At 41.7% G+C, this 12957-nt stretch overlaps 1 protein-coding gene across 5 annotated transcripts; it reads left to right on the top strand.

The window, feature by feature from the left end:
* Positions 1-1903: 1903 nt before the first annotated feature.
* On the top strand, positions 1904-12672 carry TARDBP (TAR DNA binding protein). 5 transcript variants are annotated; one of them, XR_004484673.2, is made up of 7 exons: positions 1904-2058; positions 3037-3288; positions 5375-5538; positions 6160-6300; positions 8748-8918; positions 9299-10512; positions 12289-12672. XR_004484673.2 is itself a non-coding variant. In XM_049712644.1 (6 exons), exons 2-6 carry the CDS (start codon positions 3051-3053, stop codon positions 9827-9829), a joined length of 1245 nt encoding a protein of 414 aa, XP_049568601.1. In that variant the 5' UTR covers positions 1904-2058; positions 3037-3050; the 3' UTR covers positions 9830-12672. The 5 variants fall into 5 exon arrangements, 2 of the variants coding, with proteins under 2 accessions (XP_049568601.1, XP_012389434.1); XR_004484672.2 differs by having other exon boundaries at positions 11248-12672; XR_004484671.2 differs by having other exon boundaries at positions 9299-11519.
* Positions 12673-12957: the final 285 nt, after the last annotated feature.

Here is a 12957-nt window from a genome sequence, read left to right as displayed (position 1 = left end):
CAGGTGTAAACAAGTACAAGTTTTGACGACCAGTACTATCAAGCTGAAACCCAGAGATGAATTCCACCAGGAGTGGGAGAACTCCAGGGTCCAGCCTCCCTCTGGCCTTATCAATTCTCTTCCTGAAGGAGTTATTTACCTTCTTCAAGACTGTGTTTGCTGGTCTTCCCAACTGGCCTGAAAACTTCTGGGAGAAGGGACAGACTTTGTGGTTTTGTCCCTGTGTGACCTCTCTCCAGTTTCTGCACACTCAGCTTTGCCCACTTGCTGCAGGCATCCCAGGCCCCATGGAGTCGCCCACACTAAATGCCTCAGCCTCAATCTTGTCAGAGAGAATGGTCCAGGGAGGTGGACAGAGCACAGCTTCAGGATCTGACAAACCCTGGACAGTAATTTATGGACAGTGTGACATGCTCAGGCAATTTACACAGCCTCTGAGCCTCAGTTCCTTCTTCTGCAAAATGGGGGTAGTGGGAATTCCCTGGCAGTCCAGTGGTTAGGACTCCATGCTTCCACTGCAGGGGGCATGGGTTCAATCCCTGCTCTGGGAGTAGTAAAACTGACTTCTCCCCCAAAATGAATGGGTAGACTGTGATGACAGGCCTCTGTACTTCATCCAGTGTTTAGAAACCTTAGTGACCGTCAGGGGCCATCTGTCCAGCTTCATCCCCTGTGTGTTGAGCTACCCCTGGGGGTGGGTAGGGGTAGCTCATTCTGACTGCCTCCACTCCCTCCTTTCTATCTCCCCAAGTTGGTTCAGTTATAATCTGCTCAATATGAACAGCAGGTATCAGAGATGGATATGCAGGACTCAATATTTATTCCCTAGGAGGCTATAAGAAGCAGGAGGCACCAACTCCAGAGCCAGACTGCCTGGGTTCAAATCCCAGCTCCACCATCTACAGCCCTGTGAGCTTGGGCAAGGTTACTTAACCTCTGTGCCTCAGTTTCCTCATCTATAAAACAGGAATGATAACAATGACACCTACCCTATAGGATTCTTCTGAGGATTAAATGAGTTAATGCATAAGTATAGAGTGCTTTGCTAGTACTGCATTTCATTGAATCTGATACCCTGGTACACTAGGAAATTAAGATTGTTGCCAATTAAACTAGGACATATCATCAGTGGAACTGGAACTGAAATCACATATTGATTTCAGAAATGTGAAACATAACATGTCAAAATAAATGAAGTACACTATTATTATTAGCATACTTAGCTGGAATACATTAACATTAGAGTTAGGGGTCAAATCCCAGATTCACCATTTACTACCTGGGTGACCTTATTTATGCAAGATCCTGAGCCTCTCTGTGCCTCAGTTTCCTCCTCACCTGTATGTGCGGATAACATCAATAGCACCTACCATACATGACTGTTGGGGTAATTAAATATGTGAGGACTTAGGAAGTACCTGGTACACAGTAGGCACTATGATTGGTATTATTTAGAACAACGTTATTCTCTCCAGGTGTGGAGGTTGGCTGGGGAGAGAAGAGAGGACGAACCTGACTGGCTTTTTAGATAAAAAGGGCTTGGCCTCCGCTGCCCTCCCCAGTCTCGAAACGGTCAGGAAGGCCCAGGTGCCCCGCCCCAACCCGGCGCCCCGCCCCCGCCTCGCCCCGCCCGGCCCGGCCCCTGAGCTAGTCTCGCGCACTTTAAAAGTGCGCGAGCTCCGGCCGAGACCCAGGGCCGGCGGTTGGTCGGGCGAAGCCATCTTTTATGCTACGTGGGGGGAGCTAAAAGCCTACGCCTCCACATTTTTTTCCATTTTTAGCTTTTCAGGCCCAGGTTCGGTCCCCTTTTAGCCTTCAAGTCCGCCCCCTATACTCAGACTACGAGAAGGGCGTTCTGACTCTCTGGGGAAAGGGTCGTTTTGTCTCTGTGCGGCGGCCTCCCCCTTTGGACGGGGAACCGGTGGGAGAGGACGACGGCCGGAGGGGGGAGGAGGCGGCCCTAGCGCCATTTTGTGGGAGCGAAGTGGTCGCTGGGCTGCTGTTGGATTCGTCGCTGCTTCAGTTTCTCTGTCGGGCTTCCTAGCAGCGGCCTAGCGGGTGAGTCGCGGACGCTTCTCACTGAGGACGCCCTGTGTGCTTCGGCTCCCGCAGTGGGGCGGCCCCCGCCCCGGGAAAGGAGCCGTGGGGCCGGGCCTGCTTCATTCTGCCCGAGCGGGCTCGCGTGGGAGCGACGTTAGGGCCAGGCGCGGGGTGGCAGCCGGCGCCGAAGCAGGGACGCCGGGCCCGCGAAACCGCGCAGCCCGAGGCAGAGGTTTGGCCTGGCTTCCGAGCCCGGGCACTGTTTTATGTCTTCGTACTTTGCGCTAGGACAGTGTTTAGGCCTGGTGCCCCAGCGGTCCCACCCCGGCCGCGCTTAAAAACTCCTCCCACGGTTGTCACGCACTGGCTTCTGGGAGGTGGCGGTCCGCGTCGCGAAGGACCTGTCGCCGCTGTCATTGCGGCTCAAGTTTGGAGAGTCCCCAGATTTGGAACAAGGAGGCACTTTTCCCTTGTTCTCTTCATCTCGTTCACTGCTCCTATTTAGTTCTCAAAAGACTTAGTTTCTGCATCGCTTTCTTAGGGAAATCCACTTTGACGTTCCCCTCACACACATCTCAACCAGTTTAGTTTCTTCCCAGTTCCCAAGACTATTTTCCAGTAGCATAATCACGATTGTAATAAAATAATTACTTGTTTGCTTTCTTTCTCCTGCTTATCTCCCTCTTTGCAACCAGCATGCCAGCTGGGACTGTGGTTTCACACAGTGAATAGTTGCAGCACCTGATGGATAGTAGGCACTCATCAAATAATGAATGAATGAACTAGCAAGGCATTGCATTTTAATAGGAATAGCTATCTTTGCCTGTACCTCGTCATTTTTCAGGGATAACCAACACCTATAAGAATCCAAACACCGAGAATTTTTCTGGCAGTCAGAACAATGACATGGTAGTGGTATTAGTCAGCTGGGATAATTACTTTGACACAATTACTTTGACACAAGTGTTGGTCATTCGTATCTCTTTTCCATTTAAGCAAGACAAGCAAAGATGTCCGAATATATTCGGGTAACCGAAGATGAGAATGACGAGCCCATTGAAATACCATCAGAAGACGATGGGACAGTGCTGCTGTCCACAGTCACAGCCCAGTTTCCAGGGGCATGTGGGCTTCGCTACAGGAATCCAGTGTCTCAATGTATGAGAGGTGTCCGTCTGGTAGAAGGAATTCTGCACGCCCCTGATGCTGGCTGGGGGAACCTGGTGTATGTTGTCAACTATCCCAAAGGTTTGTTGTCATTTGGTTTTGCAGTGATGCTAAAGTATAAAGTATAGGTTTGTGTCTCGTTCTAAGTCATAGGTCATGGTCTCTTCATGGTGAACCGTCTCCTGTAGCCCAAGTATTTCTTTAAACGTTACCGTCAGAGAAGTTTGAAAGACCACTAGTTTACATTAGTGAAAATTGGAAATTACAGGACATTTTTTAAAGACTGTGTGTTTAAAGTTATCTGGACTAACGTTGCTGAGCTTATGTGAAATTTAAGGAATTAAGAATGCTTTGCAGTTGTATCAGTCTGTTGTAAACAGATTTTTCTGAAGTGCCTCAGTATTTTGGTTTGGTCTTTGTCCTTGCAGGCTTACATCATTCATCCAGCTAATCTTTTTTTTTCCTCCTTAAATGAACATCAGTCGCAGTAGCCCAAATCTTGAATTAGTGCAGTTGTAATTATAATTTTGGGTTCTGGTCTTATTTTCACTGCCCCTTATCAATGATGTTTTTATTCTAAAAGGAAGCATGAAGATGCAGAAGTGAGCGAAGGAAATGAGTACATTTTAGCAGTAGGAGTGTGCTAGTTGGTAGATCTGTCTGTTACTTTTTTTTTTTTTTTTTTTTGTGGTACGCGGGCCTCTCACTGCTGTGGCCTCTCCTGTTGCGGAGCACAGGCTCCGGACGCGCAGGCTCAGCGGCCATGACTCATGGGCCCAGCCACTCCGCGGCATGTGGGATCTTCCGGGACCAGGGCACGAGCCCGTGTCCCCTGCATCGGCAGGCGGACTCTCAACCACTGCGCCACCAGGGAAGCCCGTGTCTGTTACTTTTATTGTAACGTAATATTGCAACAAAGTCATATTATTTGGTCAGTATTTAAGACGTTGCATCAAGAAATTTTTTTATATATCAAGAAAATTCTTAATAGCATCAACTTGATTTTTTTTTTTTAGTATGTAGTTTCTTGATCCATTGGCTGTAGATTAATATTTACCCAAACTTAAAATGTCATTTATATAGTAATGTGTCGATGTAGGTTCATGGTTGTGACAAACATACCACCCTGGTGGGGGATATTGATGCTGGGAGGGCTCTGCAGGTGTGGGGAGCGGGGGTATATGGGAAGTTTCTACCTTCCTCAGTTTTGCTGTGAACCTGACAGTACTCCAAAAAATGGTTTGTATGTCTGAATGTCATTTAGTTCCTCTTCCAAATACTAATTTTTTAAAATAACCTTAGGTTTCCTTTTTTTTTTTTTTTTTAATATTTTTGGCTGCATTGGGTCTTTGTTGCTGCGCGCGAGCTTTCTCTAGTTATGGTGAGCGGGGGCTACTCTTCGTTGCGGTGCGCAGACTTCTCATTGTGTTGGCTTCTCGTTGTGGAGCACGGGCTGGAGGCGCATGGGCTTTAGTAGTTGTGGCTCGCAGGCTCTAGAGCACAGGCTCAGTAGTTGTGGTGCATGGGCTTAGTTGCTCTACGGCATGTGGGATCTTCCCGGACCAGGGCTTGAACCCATGTCCCCTGCATTGGCAGGCGGATTCTTAACCACTGCACCACCAGGGAAGTCCAGGTTTCTTTTTTATTACAAAAGTAACGTGAGTTCATTGCTGAAAGTTTAGAAACGAAACAAAAAGAAAGAAAATTGAAGTCACCCTTAGATCCACAGCTGGAGATAAAAGTTGCTAATTTTTTAGTAGTCTTCAAGTTATAGGCCTTAAAATAATCACGCAGATATATTTAATAGGCACAAAGATAGTATCACAGTTATTCAACCTGTTTTTTTTCCTTCCTTAATGTATTTTAAAGTGAAAGTGAAGTAACTTTTGTTTCAATACACCTTTTTAGAGGGGAGAACATAACAATTGTAATCTTGAGACATTATGGAACCAGAGGTTGGAATCCCTAGATTGGCTCCAGAAAAGCACCTTAGCCACTTATTCAATTCTTATTCTGTCTGTGAGAGCTAACATCACTCTTTGGCAAAAGTTGCCAGCGTCTTAACTGTTCTGAGAATGTTTTTGCTTCTCATTTCTAGAAGAAGAGGGTGTGTGTTTTACGAAGTGTTTAATGAAAGTTCTGAAAGGTTTCTGCTCATTTTGTTTAGATAACAAAAGGAAAATGGATGAAACAGATGCTTCATCAGCAGTGAAAGTGAAAAGAGCAGTCCAGAAAACATCTGATTTAATAGTGTTGGGCCTCCCATGGAAAACAACTGAACAGGATCTAAAAGAATATTTTAGTACCTTTGGAGAAGTTCTTATGGTTCAGGTAAACTTTGATTGCATTTAACAGTTTTTCAGTGAATGAGCACCCAGAATTCTTGTTGTTTTAGTGACACTGCCTTTCATGTTCAACAGATGATATATTTTTTTTTATAAGTTTTCTTTTTTTTCCTCCAAAGAAATTTATTTATTTATTTATTTTTGGCTGCATTGGGTCTTCTTTGCTGCATGTGGGCTTTCTCTAGTTGCGGCGAGCGGGGCCTACTCTTCGTTGCGGGGCGCAGGCTTCTCACTGCGGTAGCTTCTCTTGTTGTGGAGCATGGGCTCTGGGCGCACTGGCTTCAGTAGTTGTGGCACATGGGCTCAGTAGTTGTGGCTTGCGGGCTCTAGAATGCAGGCTCAGTAGTTGTGGCACACGGGCTTAGTTGCTCTGCGGCATGTGGGATGTTCCTGGAGCAGGTCTCGAACCCACGTCCCCTACATTGGCAGGCGGATTCTTAACCACTGCGCCACCAGGGAAGTCCCGATGATATTTTTAATATTTGTTATGTGTATACGTAAGGGGCGCAGAAAAGAAATATGGTTTATACTATTTCCCTTCACGTATGTACTCTGAGTTGGTTACGTGTGTGTGTGGTTTTAGTAAATTTAAATGATTTTTTTCTAGGTCAAGAAAGATATTAAAACTGGTCATTCAAAAGGGTTTGGCTTTGTTCGTTTTACGGAATATGAAACCCAGGTGAAAGTAATGTCACAGCGACATATGATAGATGGACGATGGTGTGACTGTAAACTTCCAAATTCTAAGGTACTTTGCTCTTTTTTTTCTCTGCTTTGGCCATTTTTGCTGACAGACTTACTTAGAAGACACTGTAAAATAAAACGTTACAGTTGGAAAATGTAGTGGCAGGGTGTGTTCTTGAAATTTTTTGCCTTGTTAAAGTCTCAGGACCTTAATGCATGCTGAATATTTTATATGTTTGTTTGAAATATTTAGTTTCATTGCTCCTCCAAACTAAAACGTTTTTCGTTTTGTTCTTCCTTTTCTCTTGTTATTTTTAGTGATTTAACAATTTCTTACATAGTTACATGTTAATACAGACAATTAGAATATGTTAATCTTTTTAAAAAGCCTAACTTATTCCAAGCAAGCAAGACTTGCTTATTTGGAACATTATCATCTTTGCCAAGACATTTCTTAATCATCAACTTTCCTTAATCCAAATATACTTTCATCAAAGTATAAGACACTGATGAAAGAAATTAAAGATGATACACACAGATGGAGAGATATACCATGTTCTTGGATTGGAACAGTCAACACTGTGAAAATGACTATACTACCCAAGGCAATCTACAGATTCAGTGCAATCCCTATCAAACTGCCAATGGCATTTTTCACAGAAGTAGAACAAAAAAGTTCACAATTTGAATGGAAACACAAAAGACCCCAAATAACCAAAGCAATCCTGAGAAAGAAAAATGGAGCTGGAGGAATCAGGCTCCTGGACTTCAGACTATACTACAAAGCTACAGTAATCAAGACAGTATGGTACTGGCACAAAAACAGAAATATAGGTCAGTGGAACAGGATAGAAGGCCCAGAGTTAAACCCACGCACCTATGGTCACCTTATCTTTGACAAAGGAGGCAAGAATATACAATGGAGAAAAGACGGCCTCTTCAGTAAGTGGTGCTGGGAAAACTGGACAGCTACATGTAAAAGAATGAAATTAGAACACTCCCTAATACCATACACAAAAATAAACTCAGAATGGATTAAAGACCTAAATGTAAGGGAAGAAACTATAAAACTCTTAGAGGAAAACATAGGGAGAACACTCTATGACATAAATCACAGCAAGATCCTTTTTGACCCACCTCCTAGAGAAATGGAAATAAAAACAAAAATGAACAAATGGGACCTAATGAAACTTAAAAGCTTTTGCACAGCAAAGGAAACCATAAACAAGACGAAAAGACAACCCTCAGATGGGAGAAAATATTTTCAAATGAAGCAACCGACAAAGGATTAATCTCCAAAATTTACAATCAGCTCATGCAGCTCAATATCAGAAAAACAACCCAATCCAAAAATGGGCAGAAGACCTAAATAGACACATCTCCGAAGAAGATGTACAGATTGCCAACAAACACACGAAAGGATGCTCAACATCCCTAATTGTTAGAGAAATGCAAATCAAAACTACAATGAGGTATCATCACCTCACATCAGTCAGAGTGGCCATCATCAAAAAATCTACAAACAATAAATGCTGGAGAGGGTGTGTAGAAAAGGGAACCCTCTTTCACTGTTGGTGGGAATGTAAATTGATACAGCCACTGTGGAGAACAGTATGGAGGTTCCTTAAAAAACTAAAAATAAAACTACCATACCACCCAGCAATCCCACTACTGGCCATATACCCTGAGAAAACCATAATTCAAAAAGAGTCATGTACCACAATGTTCATCGCATTTACAATAGCCAGGACATGGAAGCAACCTAAGTGTCCACCAACAGATGAATGGATAAAGAAGATGTGGCACATATATACATTGGAATATTACTCAGCCATAAAAAGAAACGAAATTGAGTTATTTGTAGTGAGGTGGATGGACCTAGAGTCTGTCACACAGAGAGAAGTAAGTCAGAAAGAGAAAAACAAATAACCGTATGCTAACACATATATGGAATCTAAAAAAGGTTCTGAAGAACCCAGGGGCAGGACAAGAATAAAGACGTAGACGTAGAGGATGGACTTGAGGACATGGGGAGGAGGAAGGGTAAGCTGGGACGAAGTGAGAGAGTGGCATGGACGTATATAAGGTAAAATAGATAGCTAGGGGGAAGCAGCCGCATAGCACAGGGAGATCAGCTTGGTGCTTTGTGACTACCTAGAGGAGTGGGATAGGGAGAGTGGGAGGGAGATGCAAGAGGGAGGAGATATGGGGATATATGTATGTGTATAGCTGATTCACTTGGTTATAAAGCGGAAACCAACACATCATTGTAAAGCAGTTATAGTCCAGTAAAGGTGATAAAACATATATATATACTTTCATCAACTTTAAAACTTTATTGTTCATTGAAGTCTTTCAAGAAGTGCTAATGCAAAAAATAAGAATGTACCTACTTTTTAATGATTCATCTAATATAAAAGGCAGATAGGTTGTATTACATCTTCTACCATAATGCTGTTTTCATTGCTCATAAAATATTTCTGATGGTTTTCTTCCTTTCAATTTGACCAGCAAAGCCCAGATGAGCCTTTGAGAAGCAGAAAGGTGTTTGTTGGGCGTTGTACGGAAGACATGACTGCTGATGAGTTGCGGCAGTTTTTTTGCCAGTATGGAGAAGTGGTAGATGTCTTCATTCCCAAACCGTTCAGGGCTTTTGCCTTTGTTACGTTTGCAGATGATCAGGTATTTTCTCTTAATAATTTTGTCCCAGCTAATTAGGTAATTTCTGTGGAACTTTGCCCTTCCAGCTAATTGCCACCCTTAGCTAAGCTCTCTGACCTTGTACGCTGTGGGGTATATGGGCCTAAACATTTGTGATAAACCCCTTAGATATTTTTTTAGTATGTGAGGTTTAAGTGGGGATGTTACATGTCCTTTGAAAAAGAACTAAAAAATCCCTGCTGCCATTACTAAAGCTAAAGGCTATTTTATGGTTTTAAATGAAATAAGTGTTCATTTTTTCTCCAGTTTAGATGATGGCTTGAAATCTAAGTTTTATTGCTACTTTGATGTATGAGTCAGTGGTTTAATCTCCTTTATTTGCATCCCTTATTTTTTTGTAGGTTGCCCAGTCTCTTTGTGGAGAGGACTTGATCATTAAAGGAATCAGCGTACATATATCCAATGCTGAACCTAAACACAATAGCAATAGACAGTTAGAAAGAAGTGGAAGATTTGGTGGTAATCCAGGTGGCTTTGGGAATCAGGGTGGATTTGGTAACAGTAGAGGGGGTGGAGCTGGTTTGGGAAACAATCAAGGTAGTAATATGGGCGGAGGGATGAACTTCGGTGCTTTTAGCATTAATCCAGCAATGATGGCTGCAGCCCAGGCAGCTCTGCAGAGCAGCTGGGGTATGATGGGCATGTTAGCCAGTCAGCAGAACCAGTCAGGCCCATCAGGTAATAACCAAAGCCAAGGCAACATGCAGAGGGAGCCAAATCAGGCTTTTGGTTCTGGAAATAACTCTTATAGTGGTTCTAATTCAGGTGCAGCAATTGGTTGGGGATCAGCATCAAATGCAGGGTCAGGCAGTGGTTTTAATGGCGGCTTTGGCTCAAGCATGGATTCTAAATCTTCTGGCTGGGGAATGTAGACATTGGGTTATCGTTAGTTGGTATAAACTGGTGGGAATCCAGATTTTTCTAAACTCATGGTAAGTATATTGTAAAATACGTATGTACTAAGAATTTTCAAAATTGGTTTGTTCAGTGTGGAGTATATTCAGCAGTATTTTTGACATTTTTCTTTAGAAAAAGAGGAAGAGCTAAAGGAATTTTATAAGTTTTGTTACATAAAGGGTTGAAATATTGAGTGTTTGAAAGTGAACTGCTGTTTGCCTGATTGGTAAACCAACACACTACAATTGATATCAAAAGGTTTCTCCTGTAATATTTTATCCCTGGACTTGTCAAGTGAATTCTTTGCATGTTCAAAATGGAAACCATTGGTTAGAACTACATTCTTTTCTCCTTGTTTTAATTTGAACCCCACCATATGGATTTTTTCCTTAGGAAAATCTCCTTTTTGGAGATCATGGTGTCACAGTGTTTGGTTCTTTTGTTTTTTGTTTTTGTTTTTTAACACTTGTCTCCCTTCATATACAAAAGTACAATATGAAGCCTTCATTTAATCTCTGCAGTTCATCTCATTTCAAATGTTTATGGAAGAAGCACTTCATTGAAAGTAGTGCTGTAAATATTCTGCCATAGGAATACTTCCGTCTTCATGCTTTCTCATTCAAGAATTCGTCACGCTGCACAGGCTGTGTCTTTGACGGTGGGTGTCCCATTTTTATCCGCTACTCTTTATTTCATGGAGTCGTATCAACGCTATGAACGCAAGGCTGTGATATGGAACCAGAAGGCTGTTTGAACTTTTGAAACCTTGTGTGGGATTGATGGTGGTGCCGAGGCATGAAAGGCTAGTATGAGCGAGAAAAGGAGAGAGCGCGTGCAGAGACTTGGTGGTGCATAATGGATATTTTTTAACTTGGAGAGATGTGTCTCTCAATCCCTGTGGCTTTGGTGAGAGAGTGTGCAGAGAGCAATGATAGCAAATAACGTACGAATGTTTTTTGCATTCAAAGGACATCCACATCTGTTGGAAGACTTTAAGTGAGTTTTGTTCTTAGATAACCCACGTTAGCTGAATGTGTTAAGTGAAACGATACTTGTATTTCCCCTACCCCTTTGTCAACTGCTGTGAATGCTGTATGGTGTGTGTTCTCTTCTGTTACTGATCTGTAAGTGTGGTAATGTGAACTGAAGCTGATGGGTTGAGAACATGGACTGAGCTTGTGGTATGCTTTGCAGGAGTACTTGGAAGCAGAGTTCACCAGTGAGCTCGGGGTGTCTCAAAATAGGGTGGAAGTTCTAATGTCTGTTAGCTACCCATAAGAATGCTGTTTGCTGCAGTTCTGTGTCCTGTGCTTGGATGCTTTTTATAAGAGTTGTCAATGTTGGAAATTCTTAAATAAAACTGATTTAAATAATATGTGTCTTTGTTTTGCAGCCCTGAATGCAAAGAATTCATAGCAGTTAATTCCCCTTTTTTGACCCTTTTGAGATGGAACTTTCATAAAGTTTCTTGGCAGTAGTTTATTTTGCTTCAAATAAACTTATTTGAAAAGTTGTCTCAAGTCAAATGGATTCATCACCTGTCATGCATTGACACCTGATACCCAGACTTAATTGCTATTTGTTCTTGCATTGTCCAAAGTGAAAAGTTTTTTTTTTCTTTTTAAATCTAGTTTTTAATAAGTCTGGGTGACCGCACCTAAAATGGTAAGCAGTACCCTCCAGCTTTTTCTTAGTGCCTCTGTGCATTTGGGTGATGTTCTATTTACATGGCCTGTTATAAATCTCCATTGGGAAATCATGCCTTCTAAAAATATTCTTATTTGGCGGAGTGGGCAAAACAATGGTAATTATTTTAAAATGCTTTGTAGCAAAGCCTATCAATTGAAGGGACTGTCAGCACCTTTCTAGTTGGGGATTTGAAAAGTGGAATTAATTGCAATAGGGATAAAGTAGAAGAAACCACAAATTATCTTGTGCCTGAAATCCATTAAGAAGCCTGATAGCTTTAAGAACTAGCAGGGGGGGTTGTCTGTCTGTGGAAGTGTTAAGTGAAATGGGCTTTGCCTTCCAAAGGTGGGGAAATAGAGTAATGTTGAATAAAATCGCTTATAAAACTCAGACTCTCACGATGCACTGTTAAGTATGTAAAAGCAATAATATATTCTCTGTTGTACTTAAAATGTAACTAACTTCTATGAGAGTTGAGCTCCTTTTCTAATGGAAGAATATAAGTTTTTGTGCTGATAATTTACTTGATGCCCGTATCTAATTAGATTATGATAAATAGGTTTGTCATTTTGCAAGTTACATGTTTTAAACTTAAAAATGAAGTCGTCCTTTAGACTTATGGTCGCCACATTGTTTTATTCGGTTTCATCTGTAAAAGGATCTTGCGTTGTTTTAATTTTTTTTTTTTTCTGCATCTAAATTGCATGATTTCCAAATCCTGTACCATCTGAATTTTGCATTTTAGCACTTGCACTGTTACTCAGCAGCAGTAACATGGTAACACTTAAAATGGTATTCGGGGACCTCCAAAGACTAAACTGACAAGCCTTCAAGGAGCCCAGGGGTAAGTTATCTTTGTCAATGGCATGGTTTTGATCCCTTATTTACACTTGTGTAAATCTAGTTACCAGTCTTAGAAGGCTTTCAATGTTGACTAGCCTTCTGTTAACATGTTTATGGTACTGCATAGCTATGGGTATTTAATTCTACCCTAAAGAAAAAAAAAAATGAAGTTTAGAAGTAAACTATTTGGCAGAGATTTGTTTTTAAAGTCTATTTGATCATCTAAATGCATTCATTCTAAAAAATTTTTTGAACCAGTTGAATAAAAATTTTTGTTGCCACCACAGTTTAGTGTCTGGAGTCTTACTGGAAAAACAGTTTCTTTTTTTTTTAATGTGACAAAGATGCTGGAAAGTTACCTTTAAAAAGTGAGTCTCAAGAAGTTGCACTTCATATGCACAAGAGAAGTTAGTCAAAACTCACAATGAATTTCTACATATAATGGTAACTGTTTGGCTAGAATGAAAAAGTTTGTTAAATGTTAAGTATTAAAGCTTTTTAGGGAAGAATGGCCAACTAAATGAAATGAGATTTTTAAGGTTAAGTCAGAGCTTAAATGCTGTCCTTAGGA

The sequence above is a fragment of the Orcinus orca genome, chromosome 1 (genome assembly GCF_937001465.1).
Source record: "Orcinus orca chromosome 1, mOrcOrc1.1, whole genome shotgun sequence".
NCBI lineage: Eukaryota > Metazoa > Chordata > Mammalia > Artiodactyla > Delphinidae > Orcinus > Orcinus orca.
Note: the sequence above shows the minus strand (reverse complement) of the source record. Positions and strands in the feature narration are given on the sequence as shown.

Bases quoted from the DNA above. Each gene is read 5' to 3' on its own strand.
- TARDBP (XM_049712644.1), top strand. From the start codon at position 3,051: ATGTCCGAATATATTCGGGTAACCGAAGATGAGAATGACGAGCCCATT. The intron at 3,289-5,374 runs GTTTGTTGTCAT...CATTTTGTTTAG, and splicing joins TGTTGTCAACTATCCCAAAG to ATAACAAAAGGAAAATGGAT. The intron at 6,301-8,747 runs GTACTTTGCTCT...CAATTTGACCAG, and splicing joins GTAAACTTCCAAATTCTAAG to CAAAGCCCAGATGAGCCTTT.